The sequence below is a fragment of the Canis lupus genome, chromosome 13, assembly GCF_003254725.2.
Source record: "Canis lupus dingo isolate Sandy chromosome 13, ASM325472v2, whole genome shotgun sequence".
NCBI lineage: Eukaryota > Metazoa > Chordata > Mammalia > Carnivora > Canidae > Canis > Canis lupus.
The window spans coordinates 1762153-1778426 of NC_064255.1; the positions used below are offsets into that span (position 1 = coordinate 1762153).

The 16274-nt window shown below is 36.1% G+C and overlaps 1 protein-coding gene across 13 annotated transcripts in view; it reads left to right on the forward strand.

The window, feature by feature from the left end:
* VPS13B (vacuolar protein sorting 13 homolog B) overlaps positions 1 to 16274 on the forward strand; it is a 733580-nt gene that overhangs the window by 522998 nt on the left and 194308 nt on the right. For all 13 annotated transcript variants that reach the window (XM_049093088.1, XM_049093083.1, XM_049093086.1 and 10 more), the window contains one exon: positions 11851 to 12538. In XM_049093088.1, the coding sequence (XP_048949045.1) occupies positions 11851 to 12538 (688 nt within the window). The remainder of the gene's footprint in view (positions 1 to 11850; positions 12539 to 16274) is intronic.

Below are 16274 nucleotides of genomic sequence, written 5' to 3' on the forward strand. Positions count from 1 at the left end.
CTTACTGTTACTGCAACAAGTCCAAATCCTTATTTCTTTCAATCTTGGAACACGTGTTCTGAAAGCATCTTAAGTATCTCTAACGTAGAAGGTAGGCTTCAAGTTTTTTTTTTTTAAGATTTTATTTATTTATTCATAGAGACAGAGAGAGAGAGAGAGAGAGAGAGAGAGAGAGGCAGAGACACAGGCAGAGGGAGAAGCAGGCTCCATGCAGGGAGCCTGACGTGGGACTCGATCCAGGGTCTCCAGGATCACGCCCTGGGCTGCAGGAGGCGCTAAACCGCTGCACCACGGGGGCTGCCCGGTAGGCTTCAAGTTTAACGGATCCTTGTGTCTACTTTTTCACCCAGGGACCTAAATAAGCACCTTGGAAATGATTCATGTCAGTTTTTTCTTAATTCTTTCATTAAATATTTACGGGGTACCTACTGTGTACCAAGCACATGTTCTGGGTGCGGGTGATAAAGTAGAAAAATAAGCACAAAAAATCCTGTTTTCATGGACCTTACATTCTAGTGAGACAAATGTTTGTAAGTAAATATTTTAAATGTTTTGAGGAAAATAACCTGGCAGTGCTATATGGGATAGGTTAGGAAAGGGAGAGACCAGAGACACCAATTAAGAAATATTTGTAAAAAAAAAAAAAAAAAAAAAAAAAAGGAAATATTTGTAATTACCCAGTGGAGAATGAAAAGGGCTGACGAGAATAATAAATACAAAGGAAACATCAAGAATAACTAAAGCAGTGAAGTAATGACCAGCAGTACTTGGTAGGGACCAGGAAGGCATATTTAATGTTTGAGCCTCTGGGGAAGGAAACAAATAAGAAGTTGTAAAGGTGATATTTTTGGGAAAAGATATTTTAGATGTTATCGTGATTTTTTTCTTTAATTTATTTTTTGACCAATGTAAGTTATTCAAGCCCTCTCCTGCCTTGAGCAGGAGACGGAAGATCAGTGTACTAGTCAACATTTGATACAAGTAAGAAAGGTGAGCTTAAGGTCCCATGTCCACATAAAGAGTCCTGGTCCAAACCAGTGCTGTGGTCCACCTTGAGTAGTGGTCCAGGTTCTCTTTATTCATCTTTGTGGCCAGTTGGAAGTGGATTCACATGAGAATTATGGTATAGAATATGATTAAGATCTCTCCACAGAAAGAGCTTGGACCTAATGTGGAGATGGGGGGACAAACTTGGGTCTATCATGCTTTCTGTGATGCCAATTCAGAAAGACTTTCAGCATGCTCACTCCTGCACTGGAGAATGCCAAGAAGTAGGAGAAGGCTGTCTATGTGCGAGCTGAGACCTCCTTGCTGTGGGTATCACTGTTGACTTGGAAGGTCCCAGCTGTGCTCTGGACCATGCTAGCAGCCCAGAAATCCAGTACCCACCTGTCACTGCCATTTTCAACTTGGACCTCTGGTGATCTTTTAGATACATGATATTGATAACGGGACATCTTAGTAGAAATGTTCAAAGACAATTAGAGATAGTAAGGTCTTGTAAGAGTGCAGGCCTCTCTTCTCCCTTTCTCCAACTCAACTCACTAATATTCTGTCAATCTTAACTGTTCCAGAGCCAAAATCCTCCCAGGAAATACTCTACATCTCATTTTGATTTTCTGGTGATGTGGCATGATTCCATGTCTTGGCCCACTATTCTGTCCTCCAAGTATTTGTGCAGAATGAGGTCTAGACCCAACCCCGGAAAACCATTTCTAATTATAGTTCTCCTTTGAATGGTTCTTAGCTGATTGGGGGTTTTGTTTGTTAGAAGAAGTAGGAAGACCTCATAATTAAACTAGAGAATTCTTGGGGAATTTCGGTATAGTGATGTGTCATCATCTCCCTGCACAAAGACTACTGCGGTCATTTATGATTCTTAGGAAAATAGGCAAAGTTTGAAAGGTGGATTATTAAAGCATTGGTATAACAACACATAGAAGCTGCTTACATAACCTGGGAAGTCCTCTTTCTTTTTTTTTTTTTTTTTTTTAAGATTTTATTTATTTATTCATGAGAGATGGGGTGGGGGAAAGAGGGAGAAGCAGGCTTCATGCAGGGAGCCCGACATGGGACTCGATCCTGGGTCTCCAGGACCATACCCTGGGCTGAAGGCAGTGCTAAACCTCTGAGCCACCTGGACTGCCCTTTCTTTCTCCATTCTTCTAATTGCTCAGGCAAAAAATTCAAATCATTTTTGTCTTATCTTCCTCTCATAATATTCCAACAGTCTAATCCATCAGCAAATACAGGGATGTGTGTGTGTGTGTGTAAGAGAGAGAGAGAAAGACATGAAATTTATGATCTGACTTCCCAACTATATTGTAAATTCCATGAAGGCAAGATCTTTGTTTCTGTTGTATCCTTAGCTATGTTCCTGGAACATAGTATATGCTCAATAAGAATTTGTTGAATGAATGAATAATATGAAATATTTTTTACACATTTTGATTAATTTGCCATTGTATCTTCAAGAAGTTTAGGAAGTATTTAATATTGATAAAATTGTTATAGCTAAAGTCCAAATATTAAGCATACTTGACTGAATAATGTTACATTTAAAATATCATTTAAAGAAAAGAACCTTTATTCTTTAAATAGCTTAGAGAGATGTAAACTTTAAATATTAAGAACACTCCTCTTTAATAATGCTAATTGGTAAGCTGTTGTGAATATGATCTTCTGAAATTTAATGTTAATGAGACATTCTGATAAAACCATCTAGAATCATGTAACAGCTATGGTTAAAATATATTAAAAATTTATTTTAAATTTTTTTGAAAAATTTTTCTCGGAAATTTCCAGGCTTACTGCTTTAAAGTTTGTAGAGATAATGCTTGATATTTGGGAGTCAATCTACATTTTCTTTTTAACTTCTGAACTTTTATTCAAGCAATTCTACATAATCAAGAATATCCTTAAGATATAAGTTGTATTACCTTCATTAATATATAGAAAGTTGTTTTCTCAGAACAGCAGGAATTATTTAGGACGTATCAGCATATGAAAATTAACTGATTGGGACGCCTAGGTGGCTCAGCGGTTTAGCACCTGCCTTCGGCTCAGGGCGTGATCCTGGAGTCTGGGGATGGAGTCACACATGAGGCTCCCTGCATGGAACCTGCTTCTCCCTCTGCCTCTCTGTCTCTCTCTGTCTGTCTGTCTGTCTGTCTCTCTCTCTCTCTCTCATAAATAAATAAATAGAATCTTTTAAAAATATATATATATAAAGAAAAGAAAATTAACTGATGGTGTAGGGCTAGCTGACCTCAACTGTTGTTAGGAATATTTACCTGATTAAAAAAAAAAAAAAGGAATATTTACCTGATTAGAGAATACTTCAGATTTCTTAGGATTAAAGGGAGAGTCTATGATCAAAGCAGTTTGTGCGGAAGATCATTTTGGCCTAGTAATGGTTTTTATGGAGTAGCAGCACAGAACAAAGTTCTTCTAATGGAAAAGAATTGACTGCAAGGTATAAGCAAATGTTTTTCTCTAACATCTTGGCTATTTTGCATTTCAAGTCCATTGCATGCATCATTAAGGTATTGATAACATATGAGAACACACAGAGAATCAATATGTAGCTTTAGTTCAGTTTGGATTTGATCTGCTATCATGAAGCTAAAGGGTAGCCAATAAAAAAGTTTGTATGTGACCCTCTATTCAATGTCTTTCTTGATGGGCTTCACTAAAATCAACTACATAGTAGAGAATACTGAGATTCAGGTTTATTTTGAGGAGAATCTACAGTTAACTGAACCAGGTTTGTTTGAATTTAGTAAATAAATAATAATGAAAATCAGCTTCGTATTTATGTTAAATAACTATGTTCTGTTTGACAGTGCAAACCAGCTACTGGATAAAGTTAATTATGAATATACCTAAACCACTTTCGTTATTTTTAACTTGTACTGAAAACTAGGGGGAAATGAGTTGTAGGAGCATGCTCTTGCTTCATTTCCATAAACCCTACATTGTTTCCGTAAAGGAGTATGTGTGATTTGAAGGATAAAATAATCAAATAAGAGTTTGTATGTATTTTTATCAGTAGAACGTTCTCTAAGTTCAACTGTAGTTTTCTTATCAGAAAATCAGGTTCATAGTTGCAAGGCAAAGGCTAGAGTGGTTAATAAGCATTTTCTACTTCTGCCCTGCTGCAAAAACTAAATGCAAACTTTTCTATGACTCTTAACGGAGAATGCATAGGCTCGGTAAACTTTCATCTGCTTCAGGGTCAGGGCTGATTCAATCTTAAGGCAAGTTTATGAGAGTGGCTGATGTGATACAGTTGTTTCTAGTAAAATCAGACTAGCTCTAAGGAGCCAATCTAAGTCAGTCTCTCAGTAAAATTCTATGAGAAACAGACTCCAACTCAGACACTATTGTAAACCCTGATATAATAAGGACTTGCCGCTGATTTAATCCTATTGAAAATCTTTAAGCAGCCATGAGACAAAATGGTTTCCACATTGACATCAGTGGAGTGAACCTTGGATTTCATCAGTATGAAGAATAGTTACCTTGTACACACAGTAGCCACTTTTTAGGAATTAACATCCGGAGTCATTTCAAAGCAGGTTGTTGTTTCTGATATAAAGGCATCTATTTTGATTAAGATCCAAGTCCCCAGAATGTGTCATTTTATTTTTTAAAAACTGAATTCATAACAAAAAGCAAACAAGTCAAACTTAAATTCAGAAGTTAGTATAAATCAAGTAGATCCAGTCTCCTTGAATGAAAAAAAAAAAAAAAAACAACCTATTCCAATTTTATGTGTGACATAGAGAAAGAGAGGGAGAAAGGATGAAAACTGTTTTCTGAGTTAAGACCTTCCATGCAGTTTCACCTGGAACTAATTTTTTTTCCATGAATTTAGAAGCTCCTGAAAATGAGCTTATCCTATGAAATCATATATGTATAAAAGGACAGACAGACACAAAAGTTTAAAGGTCAGCACTGCAGATAAAATCTCAAGTAGGATGTAAACTTGTGTGGGTAGTTTGGTATGTATACTTTTTTGTTTGTTTGTTTGGCTTATGCTGAAACACCCTGATAATGGTCAAGGTATTATAGTCTGTTTAGCACTAGAACTGGTCCCTTTTTGTAATTTACAACCTTAATTAGAACAATAGACCAAACATGGGCTATAGTAAAGCACAACCTTGCCTGAACTATCTCCATGCTGCTTTTATTGCATTTAGCTCTGGTCTTGAAATGTGAATATTTGAACTGATACTTAGCAAGCTGTAGTGGCCTCATAGTGTTACTTCAAAGAGCCGGAAAAGTAACTTCATGAAAGGGAAAACTTGAAACTGTAGTACTCTACCATTCTGTTTGTTAAGCAGTGATGGGTATCATTAGTTCTGCTCTTTTGCATAATTACTGCAGTATTGTGAAAACCTTTTTTGCCATCAACTGGGAGCAATTATATCATGTGGGATCTGGTGGAACATGTGGCTTAGAGAAATAAATATAAAAAGCCCTTCTTTTCTAAGCCCTCTGTATCTGTAAAGCCCCAGTGCACACAGTACTTGTTCAAGTTTGGTTTTTAAGTAGAAAATAACATAAACATGTTTCCTGTAGAAGGCAGTTTATTCCTTATGAATTTTTAGTTAATGTGGCTTAGGCACATTTTACCTAGCATATCATTGAGCTGTGATGGTAATTCATGTATAAAATCACATATTCATCAAGTGCATGGCTGACACCAATGAAAATTTGAGACTTATGCTTTGTTGTTTACTTGATTAAATTAATTCATCAAGTTGAATTAAGTCTTGCGGAGTGTTATGACAATTTGCTCTTTGTGTAAAGCTTCCAGAGTAGGTTGTCTCCGTGTTAAAGTCATATACAATGAACCTCTCCCACCAGCATCACCCTACCCCATCCCAAAAAGCAAACTTCTAAAAGATACAGCTAGAAGAGTATGTTTGCAAATGTTTAAACAATGAGACACATAATTTTTTCAAGTCTGTCAAAATTCTTTGTGATTCCAGTATGTGATGCCATTAAAATACTGTAACTGATTTTTTTTTTTTTTTTGTATTTGATTTTGTAAGATCTCTTCTTCTTTGAAAACACTACTACATTTTAGCAAGGGCAGTAAAATTAGAGTGTCACAGTGATATACAGATGTGATTGTCACTTTGATTTTGTGGTTTCACACTTGATTTTTTCATAATTTATAAGACATGAGAAATGATCCCGTGATTGGCAAAAGATATTTTAATGATGGTTAAAGTATGACTGTTGCATGGTCGAAATATTACTTCAGTGTTGCTGTTAATAGAACCGTAATTATAATAGGATGGTGGAAAAATATGTAGTTATATCTATGTTCAGTGTGTAGTTAAGGTTTGCTTAAATGATAAATTAAAGCAAGTAAAGTGAGTTAAAACTTTGGAATAGATGCTGAATTGCCCTTTTTTGTCCTCCATCAAGGAAAAATTATATTTGTTTTAGAACTTGTTAATTCTCAAGAGGTTGGTTTCTACATATTTTTCTTTGAAAAATTATCCGTTTATTTGCAGCATTTTTATTAATGAGGCTGTCTTTTGAATGTGCTCGTTAAAAATGTTGATATGGCCAAACCAGAAGCTTCAGTCAGTCAAGCTTCTCATTCTGTGCTCCCAAATGACACTGAAGAACATCTAATTAATTTCATTTGAAATTATTTTAATGCAGTCTTTGGTATTATCACATACCTAAGTTTGGTTTTAGCCACCATTCCTGAGATACTATGGCTCTTGCCAGACTCCAGAGCGAGCTGGTAAACTTACCTATCTCCATATATTAAGAGGAGGAATTAGCTACAGCTCCCCAGCTACTAGTACAGCTTTCAGCACCTCTTCCATGGTGGCTAGTATCTGTGCCATGTATAGCTGTGAAAGGATGGGAAAATGCGCTGAAATGATCGAAGAAGTAAACTATCAGCTTGACATGTTTTCCTAGCTATTGAAAAATCTTCTCATATTGAAACCCATTGATAGTGAAACTGCAGAATTCCTCTGTTTTAAGTACCATCTGGTTGTGCTCAAGGCTTTAAAGCTGTTATCTTCGCATAAAATTTCAAGAGTCCTATATTTTTTTCTTCACCAAACTATCCATTTTTAAGCCACAAATATTTTTCCAGCTCTTTCAGATTTTATCTAAAAGTATATTTTAACAGTATTTAAATAGTTCTTAAGCAATAACAATTTATCTTGATAGATGGCATGCTGTGTTTTTTCATTTTATTTTAATTAGCCATTGTGGAACCAAATTCCCTTTTGTTTTAGTCTTTTAAATATTGTTTAATTATAGTTATCATGCCAGATATCTTAAAGGTTATTTTACCAATACAGTTTCATTTAACATAACCCATATGGAATCAATAGCCCAGTTTCCTAAAGTGAATGCTTGGAAAATCTTACATTCATATGTTAAGAGTACACATCCTTTCCTCATTAGTTGGAAAGTACAGGGATTTTGGCACGGGTTCTGTGTGGAAGCATTGTGCAGCTTTTATATGGATTTTGTTTTTAGCCTTTGATGACACTGTTTAGAATAGGAAGTATCTAATAAGTAAAGCATTTTGTCTCAAGTGCTGCCAGTGTGTTTAATATATGCCTGGAGGTCTGAAACATTATCTTCTTCACTGCAGTAATATGCATTTAATTCTCTGAAAGCAGAAGGTCGAACTTTTAAAAGGGACGCAAAGTACATTTTCAAACAGAATAATTCAAAACATATGGAAGAGGGGACCAGAGTAATGTACAGTTGGTTTTTATGGTTTAATCATGATCATGTTAATGCACACCAGTAGCTAATTAAAGAAAACTTTTATTGTTCATTTTAAATGAGTGAGGTAAAGAGTGGGAGAGCTGATGTAACAGCGCTGCCCAGAGATGCATGTTCCTGCTGCCCTCACTCACAGCAAGCAGATACTGCTCTTATTTGACAACTTGAATTATTAGTCCCCTCAGACAATAATAAAGCAAAAGTTATTTTCAGAGTTACTACACTGTGAACTTTTCTTTTTCCACAAAGGAGTAGTAAATTGATGCCCAAGTTTAGGGCTTAGCACACATAATTAATTATAAAACTTTTTTCAAGAGCAGGCCAGATAGTCTTTAGTATCATAGATAAATCTGCAGTGAACTGGTGACAAACCAATGGATTTTTAAATATGTCTCAAAAATCATCAGCTTATTTATTTCAGTGCTACAAATAGTGTGGAAACAGAAAAATGAAGGAAATCTTGGCTTTTAACCCAGTTTTAAGAATTTAGTTTCCCAGTACTGAGAAAGTTGTACTTTTTTGTTGTTGTTGTTTCAATGAAAGTCAGAGCTTCCATCTCTGGGTCACTGGTTCAAATTCCATTCTGCTCAGTAGTGACTAGAATTAGTTACCATCTGACTTCTGTTCAGTAACCTGCATGACCCAAGCTGATAGTTGCCATCCTGCCCTTGCTGGTTATTTATATCTCAAGATCAGGCTACTCGACATTCACTAGAGCTTAATGTGGCAATCTCAATATGTAAGGGCTAGACACTACATATCTTCACCTACAGGTGGTTTGTTTTGTCATGTTAACACCATTAAGGAACACTTAAATTACTATCAGGAGGAAAATGTAGTTCTCTATGCATAGAAAGTAGTCTTACAGAGTTAAGAGTGGTCGCCTTTCCTGATAGAATAAAAATAGTTGAGTTCTGGATTTCAGTTTGCCACAGAATTCAACCTAAAGGAATTCTTCATTATTTCTTTATTACATTGTATACAGATAGTTTGTAATGCCTCATAACCTGGACAGTAAATCCTAGACTAGTTTTTTTCACATATGATTTGAGAATTCCTAGTGGGTGATGGATTTTGAGGTATATTTGAAATTTGTATAATAGGAATAACTAAAAGCTTTAAAAAATAATTTTTTGATAATTGCCTTATTCTTTATTTTACTGAATCTTTAAGTTAAATATGTTCACTTGTTTATTCAGTCAGCACATAGTTTTTAAGCTCTGCTATGTTACAGAGAGTATGGTGTGTGCTAGGAACACTAAAGGGGTTCCCTTTTACCCATAGCCTAATATCTGATTGACTTTGGACCTATTGATTAACCTCTCTAAGCCTCACTTTCCTCACCTGTGAAATGGGGCTAAAACTACCCCCTTCAAAGGGTTGTAACACTTAAAATAGAAAAGGTAGGTATGTGCTAACAACATTTGGCAAATAACAAACATACTCAGTGGTATTCTATTTTTTTTAATCTTCAATTGCTTATATTTGAATTGTTCTGAGACAGAACAGCAATGAAAAGTGCTAATATTAGTTTGTTATGAAAGTGTAAAAGCTGGAAAGACTAGCATATCTGGAAGGGTTGAGGAAGTCTTCACAAAGAAGGTGATTTTTTTTTAACTTACCCTTTATTGCATGCTACTGTGTATGTTCAACATATTATCTCATTTAATGCTGAAGCAACTTTGTGGGTTGAGTGTTAATGTCCTCAGTGTGTGTGAGGTTGAGAACCCAGCAGGGACTATGAGGATAAGCAAGCAGAAGTGTGGTCAGCCCACAAGATGGAGAGTACAGGTCAGGAAAGGGCCCATGAATATATCTGGAAAGACCTTAACGAGGACAGCATATGGGCAGGTCTGTGTCCACATGTATTTATATATGAACAATCATGTCTGCAGAGCAATTTTTTTAATTTAATATTCTATCAGAAACTAACATATCCATTTATGGATCCTCTCTTCAGCGTGCCAGGCTCTACAGTACTCCTTAGAAGCCAAGTGATATGGCCCAGTATCTCTGACAGTCCTTCAGCTGGTAAAAGAGACAGGACTATGGCAGCTGCCCATTATTCAGTATTTACAGTAGACCAGGCACTATGCTGACCTCTTTGGACAAATTAGCTCATTTAATCCTTATACTCTTGAGATCAAATTTAAATCCCTATTTTACGGATGAGGTTACATAGCCTTAGGTTTGTAATTTGTCTAAAATCATAGTCAGAAAATAATGCACTTGATCCCACATCCATCTGCCTCTAAAGCCTATAAATGTTTTAACACTACCTAATAATGCCACTACAGAACGCTGTAGGAGAAAAGTGAACTATGTGTGAAGTGCTAGGATCACCAGGCAGGAAAAGAATGAGAACAATTCTCCGACAAGTGTCACTTGTTCTGAGCCTTATTAGATCTGCCAGCTACAGCAAGCTCAGAAGGGCACTCCAGGCAGGGAAGTAGCACCACCATACAGAAAGAATGGTTTAAAAGGACATAGTCCTCAAAGAACAGGACTAAGTTGCTTTTGCTTCAAGTATTTCATGTTGGACTTGTATAACTATGTATCTCCAACCACTTTAAAATCAATAGTCAAGAAATATTTTTAAAATGTTAATGATTGTTACATTATTGTCTTGAATTAGTTAACAGCCTTTAACATTTTCATAAGCAACTCATAATAATTTGTACCATGTGGAAAAATGATACTATATTTATCAATCAAATTAAAGAAAAGCCTAAGAAATGATAAGCAATACTCAGGGAAATGCTTTTCCATTGCTGGTGCTAATATAAATTAATGTAGCCTTTTTTGGAAGGGTGTTGACAGTATCAGTAACTAACCTTAAACTTTCTTGTACCATTTACCTAGTAATTCCACCTCTAGGAGCCTGTTCTAAAGAAAGATTATTAAATATTTTTCACAGAGGTTTGTTGGCAAAGATTAAAAACTGGAATATCCAATTATATGAAAATGGTTAAACAGATGTTCCTAACACTAATGAAGTATTATGCAGCTTTTTAAAACAGCTATGAGGAGTATATTAGCATTTGCCAGATTGGGGTACAGTTTGGCACTCTGGTATGATCATAACCAAATAGGGGCCGGAGGGGGCACCTTTGCACAGGTGGGGAAAAAATACTGACAGGAAGTGCACCAAGATATTACCACTGGTTATGTTTGGTGATAAGATGGCAGTTCGGAGGATTTTGTTTTTTTCTCAGATTGTCCATGATTTCAATGAATCTGTTACTCGGATGAAAAAGCAAGTGAAACATCTGTGTCTCCAATAGCATATCACAAACTGGGTGCTTGGAGAGACTTAAGAAAGGGAAACCAGAGAAGCAAAGCAGAGATCTCAGTGCTCAGCGCTGCCACCAAGTTGTTCTTTGTTCACCATGTAGGGAGTGGTTGATGGAAAATTTTGAGAATGAATAGCCTTTAGGGCACAAAGGAAAAATCCACCTTTGAGGACTTTAATTACTTACATTTTGCTTCATCACTTACGTTTACTCTTGTTTCAAGCCCTACTGTAGAGAAAAATAAACTTCATCTTGAATAAAATAATTCTATTTTAGTTTACTTTTCTTTGTCCTTCATAATTTTTAAGACTGCTGACTTTTCTCTCCTTCCTTCCTACCCAAACCTTACAAATTAATTCTGTAACGACAAGAGTAAACAATATAAACTACATCTGCCTAAAATATAATTTCAACCAATAGTAATCATGCTTTGGAAATCAGTTTATTGCACTATTTGAAAAATCAATCTGAAGAATACTAATATAATTCTTTAAAGAGACATTTTAAAATGCATACTACTGTTAGTCCAAAGAAAGGAAGTCTAACTCAAAATAAGAGTTAGATGTCTATTTAAATAATAGAAATGCACATTTGATGCTTTCTTAAGTATTTCCTTGACATTTTAATATGAATAGTTTTTTGAACAGTCATTTTGTTTCTATGATCACTCTGATACAAGTTACACTGCTAGAACCATTTTAACCTCTTTATTACATCCTTTATATAGTAACACTTGGAATGTAACTAGTTTAAAATATTTTCTTTTTCCTTACAGATCTCTAAACAAGAACAAAAAAAAATGGATACATTTGATGGAAGCATGGCTGAAACCTCATCTCGGTACAGTGGTGCCCAGGATAGTGGAATTGGCAGTGACAGTGTTAAAATCAGAATAGTACAAATAGAACAGCACAGCGGTACCAGTCAGCATCGCATTGCCCGTCCCTCACGCCAGTCATCAATTGTAAAAAATCTCAATTTTATTCCCTTTGACATATTTATTACTGCGAGTAGAATCTCACTAATGACTTATTCCTGCTCGGCCATACCCAAATCAAAATCGCAAGTACATAAGGATAATGAAAAAACAGGCAAGAGTTCATTAAATCTCCCAGAAGTTGACTCAGATGTTGCTAAGCCCAGCCAGGCATGTATTTCTACCGTAACAGCAGAGGATCTCTTGAGCAGTAGAGTATCTTTTCCTTCAGGGAAAAAAATAGGGGTCATCTCTCTTGAAAGTCTTCATGCATCCACAAGGTCATCTGCTAGACAGGCACTTGGTATAACTATTGTTCGGCAGCCTGGACGAAGAGGAACTGGTGACTTGCAGCTGGAACCTTTTTTATACTTTATTGTGTCCCAGCCTTCTTTGCTTCTAAGCTGTCACCACAGAAAGCAGCGAGTGGAAATATCCATTTTTGATGCTGTCCTTAAAGGGGTAGCCTCTGATTACAAATGTACAGGTAAGAGCCTTCGAATTTACTGGAATGCTAATAACTACTACACACTAAGTTTTATTCCCATTGTATCAAGATCGATCAAACAGAAAACAGCTGGCAGACCAGACAAGACTTTTCTCTGTAGAATATGTAAATATGTAAAGTTCATGTCCCACAGCTGAATCATGTGTAAGTAAATGTTTGAACTGTATCAAGGTTTAGCCTCAGCGTTCTTACCGTGCCTCTGAATATTCTTTTTTTTTTTTTTTTCAAGAGCTGAATGAAACAGGGGTTCTCTCTGGCCTGTAGAAATGCTTAAGAATTTCCAGTGATTGGGAAGTAAAGCTTTTTTTCATAGTAATAGCCTATAGGTATGCTTTTCATATTAATGTAGCTGTTCAGGTTGAAAAAAAAAACTTTAGAAAATGAAGTTTATTGTTTGGTATTCTTTTGATCTAATCATCTTGCTGTAACAGCATTATATTAAATGTATTTGAGAAGGTTTATTATAAGATAAGATGGTTTGAAGATGTTTATACATGTATAACAAACACATTTATTAGTAGTATTGGCCAACTGGCTTTTATTTCTCCATCCATACCTTTCTTATAACCAGAGAGAATCCTATATTATAATAATTATATTGAACTTCTGAAGCTTGTTACCTTTTAAGAGTAAGAAGGTGATCAGGCGTTCAGATTTAAAACATATTGGCTATTAAATGGTAAGGGCTAATGGAAACAGGGTCAAACAGGGTATAGAGAGACCTTTTCCTTGAATTAATGTAGAATTAGAGAATTGGCTGGAAAACTGGACAGGGAAGGGTATCCTGGCCATCTAAGATTTGGTATCAGAAGACGGTCCTAGCAAGCTCAGGTATAAATCAGGCATTTTATTGCTATCAGGTGGTCTCATCTAGCAGATGGAAGCCAGCAGTGAGGCATTTGGAGAATTTGTCCAATCTGGAAGTCAGGCTGATTCATTCTTGGCATTGAGGAGAACCATTTTTCACCGCAGGCTTCTGGAGATTAGATGGCTGGTGTGGGGATCAGGATTCATTTCAGCCCAAGGTCGGAGGATCCCTTGGCTCTTGCTGAAGTGTAGTACAAGTCCCCCACTTTAGAAAAGGATAACTAGCCAGTTGCTAAGGAAGAGCAACCTGGGGCGCCTGGGTGGCTCGGCGGTTTGGTGCCTGCCTTTGGCCCAGAGCATGATCCTGGAGTCCCAGGATCGAGTCCCAGGTCAGGCTCCCTGCATGGAGCCTGCTTCTCTCCCTCTGCCTATGTCTCTGCCTCTCTCTGTGTGTCTCATGAATAAATAAATAAAATCTTAAAAGATTACAGGGTGCATATCAAAGATGTACATTTGAATTACAATTAGTTCTTAGGTTGAAATATAAAGTGCTTTCTGTTTAAAAAAAAAAATCCTTGGGGGCACCTGGCTGGCTCAGGGAGCATGCAACTCTTGATCTCAGGGTTGGGAGTTTGAGCCCCATGTTGGGTATAAAGATTACTTAAAAATAAAATTACCTTTCTTACACAAAATGTATCTTCTTGGACATTTACATTATCCAAAAAGAGTTATCCGTATAAGGGCAGCCCTGGCGGCTCAGCTGTTTAGCGCCACCTTCAGCCCAGGGTGTGATCCTGGAGACCCAGAATCGAGTCCTGCATCGGGTTCCCTGCATGGAGCCTCCTTCTCTCTCTGCCTGTGTCTCTGCCTGTGTGTGTGTGTGTGTGTGTGTGTGTGTCTCATGAATAAATAAAATCTTTAAAAAAAAGTTATCAGTATAAATATCATATTTCTTAAAAATTAATTTCATTATTTGGAAACATTTATCAGAAAGTCAGTAGTTAAAATACAATGCTAATTGAAAAAGCACCTAGCACATACTGACTACTTATTTTGTGCCAAACATTGTACTAACTTCTTCAAATGTGTTATCTCGTTTAAACCTTTTAACAACTCTATGGGAAATGTTATGTATTATCCCATCTTAGAAAAGAGGAAACTAAAGTTTGTAGAAGTACTTGTCCAACATTACAAACCTAGCAATAGACAGAACTAAAATTCAAAACAAGATTTCTTGGACTCAGTATTTGCACAGATCCAAAAAGAAAAAATTGGTTGGACTCCTGAGTCTGGTCTCTCGACCCATATGCATCCCAGGAGTGGAAAAGAAATGTGAATCTGCAGTTCTCTGTGAGCCTTTGTTGTCCACACCAGAACATGCAAATAGTTCTGTCTGTAACATTGTAACTGGTGAATTTTTGTATGTTAAATGTGTTGTGATATGACTACACAGTACAGTCTCTCTTGGTAATATGACAGACCTGAGTTTAACCTCTAACTCTGTTATTTTCAAGATGCATTCCTAACACATGGGGCAGTTATGAAACTGAAAATAGGTAATTCATGAAAATACTTAGCATTCAGTCAAGCAAAATAGTAGGCCTTCATAAATGTTTGCTGTTACTGCTTTAGCTATTATTATTATTATATAGCAGAACAATTATGAAGCAAAAGCCTAGAATTTAATATTGGCCTTGCCAGGAAATACAGGATGATCTCAACCAGGTAGTTCACTCTCTTGAGGTTCTATTTCCTTATCTGTTATATGTGATAGTTATAAGTCCATTCCAGTTCTAAAGTTCCAGTATTCTGTAACTTGGAATTCATCTCCCCATATTCACCTTCCTAAAAATATTTTAACTATACTGCTTCAGCCTCAGGGAGTTGACATCTGTAAGTGAGTACCCTATCAGAATAAAAATTATTTTAACTTGTTTTAAATATGGAAATTTTCTTTTGACATTCTAGTGGAACACAAACTCATTTATTCAATATTTTAAATACATAAATTTTATTAAATGTTAAGTTATTTTTTAAAAACTGATCTGGGGAAATTTCTGTCTTAAATTGGTCCACTTTAGTGAACAATCCAAGTCCCATTACCAATTTAGTTAATCAGAAACATTTCACATAGCACTTTTCCATCCTGAAGGAAAGACTGTTACACGTCCAGGGTTCTTTTGAAGCCCTGTGATCATGTGGGCGAGAAAACAGAAAAATATGAATGCCTATAATATTAATATTCAAGGGGAGTAGAAGCAGTAAAGTAGAGGTGGCTGGTTTCATTTCTGGATTCTAAAGTGAAACAGTCACTACAGTGTCTTAATTGGAGGGATAAAGAGGGGTATCACCATGAAGCTAACTTTGTAAGAAAGGTCCAGAAAAACTTCATAAGTTAATAATGAAAGAGGTGACATATTATATCTTTCTGCAGTATTTATATTCTTATTATTTATTTATTGAGATATAATACAGTATTATATTAGTTTCAGGTATACAACCTAGTGATTCAACGTTTGTATACGTTGCGAAATGGTCACCACAGTAAGTCCAGTTAACATCTGTCACTTCATAAAGTTAATACAGTGTTGTTGACTGTATCCCCCATGCTGTATTTTTATCCCCAAGACTTAACATATTTTATACCCGGAGGTTTGTACATCTTAATTTCCTTCACCCTTTAGGGCCTCCCCTTTGGCAACTGCCAGTCTGTTTTGGGTATCTGTGAGTCTGGGTTTTGTTTTGTTTTGTTTAGATCCCATATATTAAATAAAATTATATGGTATTTGTCTTTCTCTATTTGACTTATTTCACTTAGCATAATACCCTCAAGGTCCATCCATGTTGTCAAAAGTAGCAAGATTTCATTTATTTTAATGGCTTAGTAGTTTTCCAGTGTGTGTGTGTG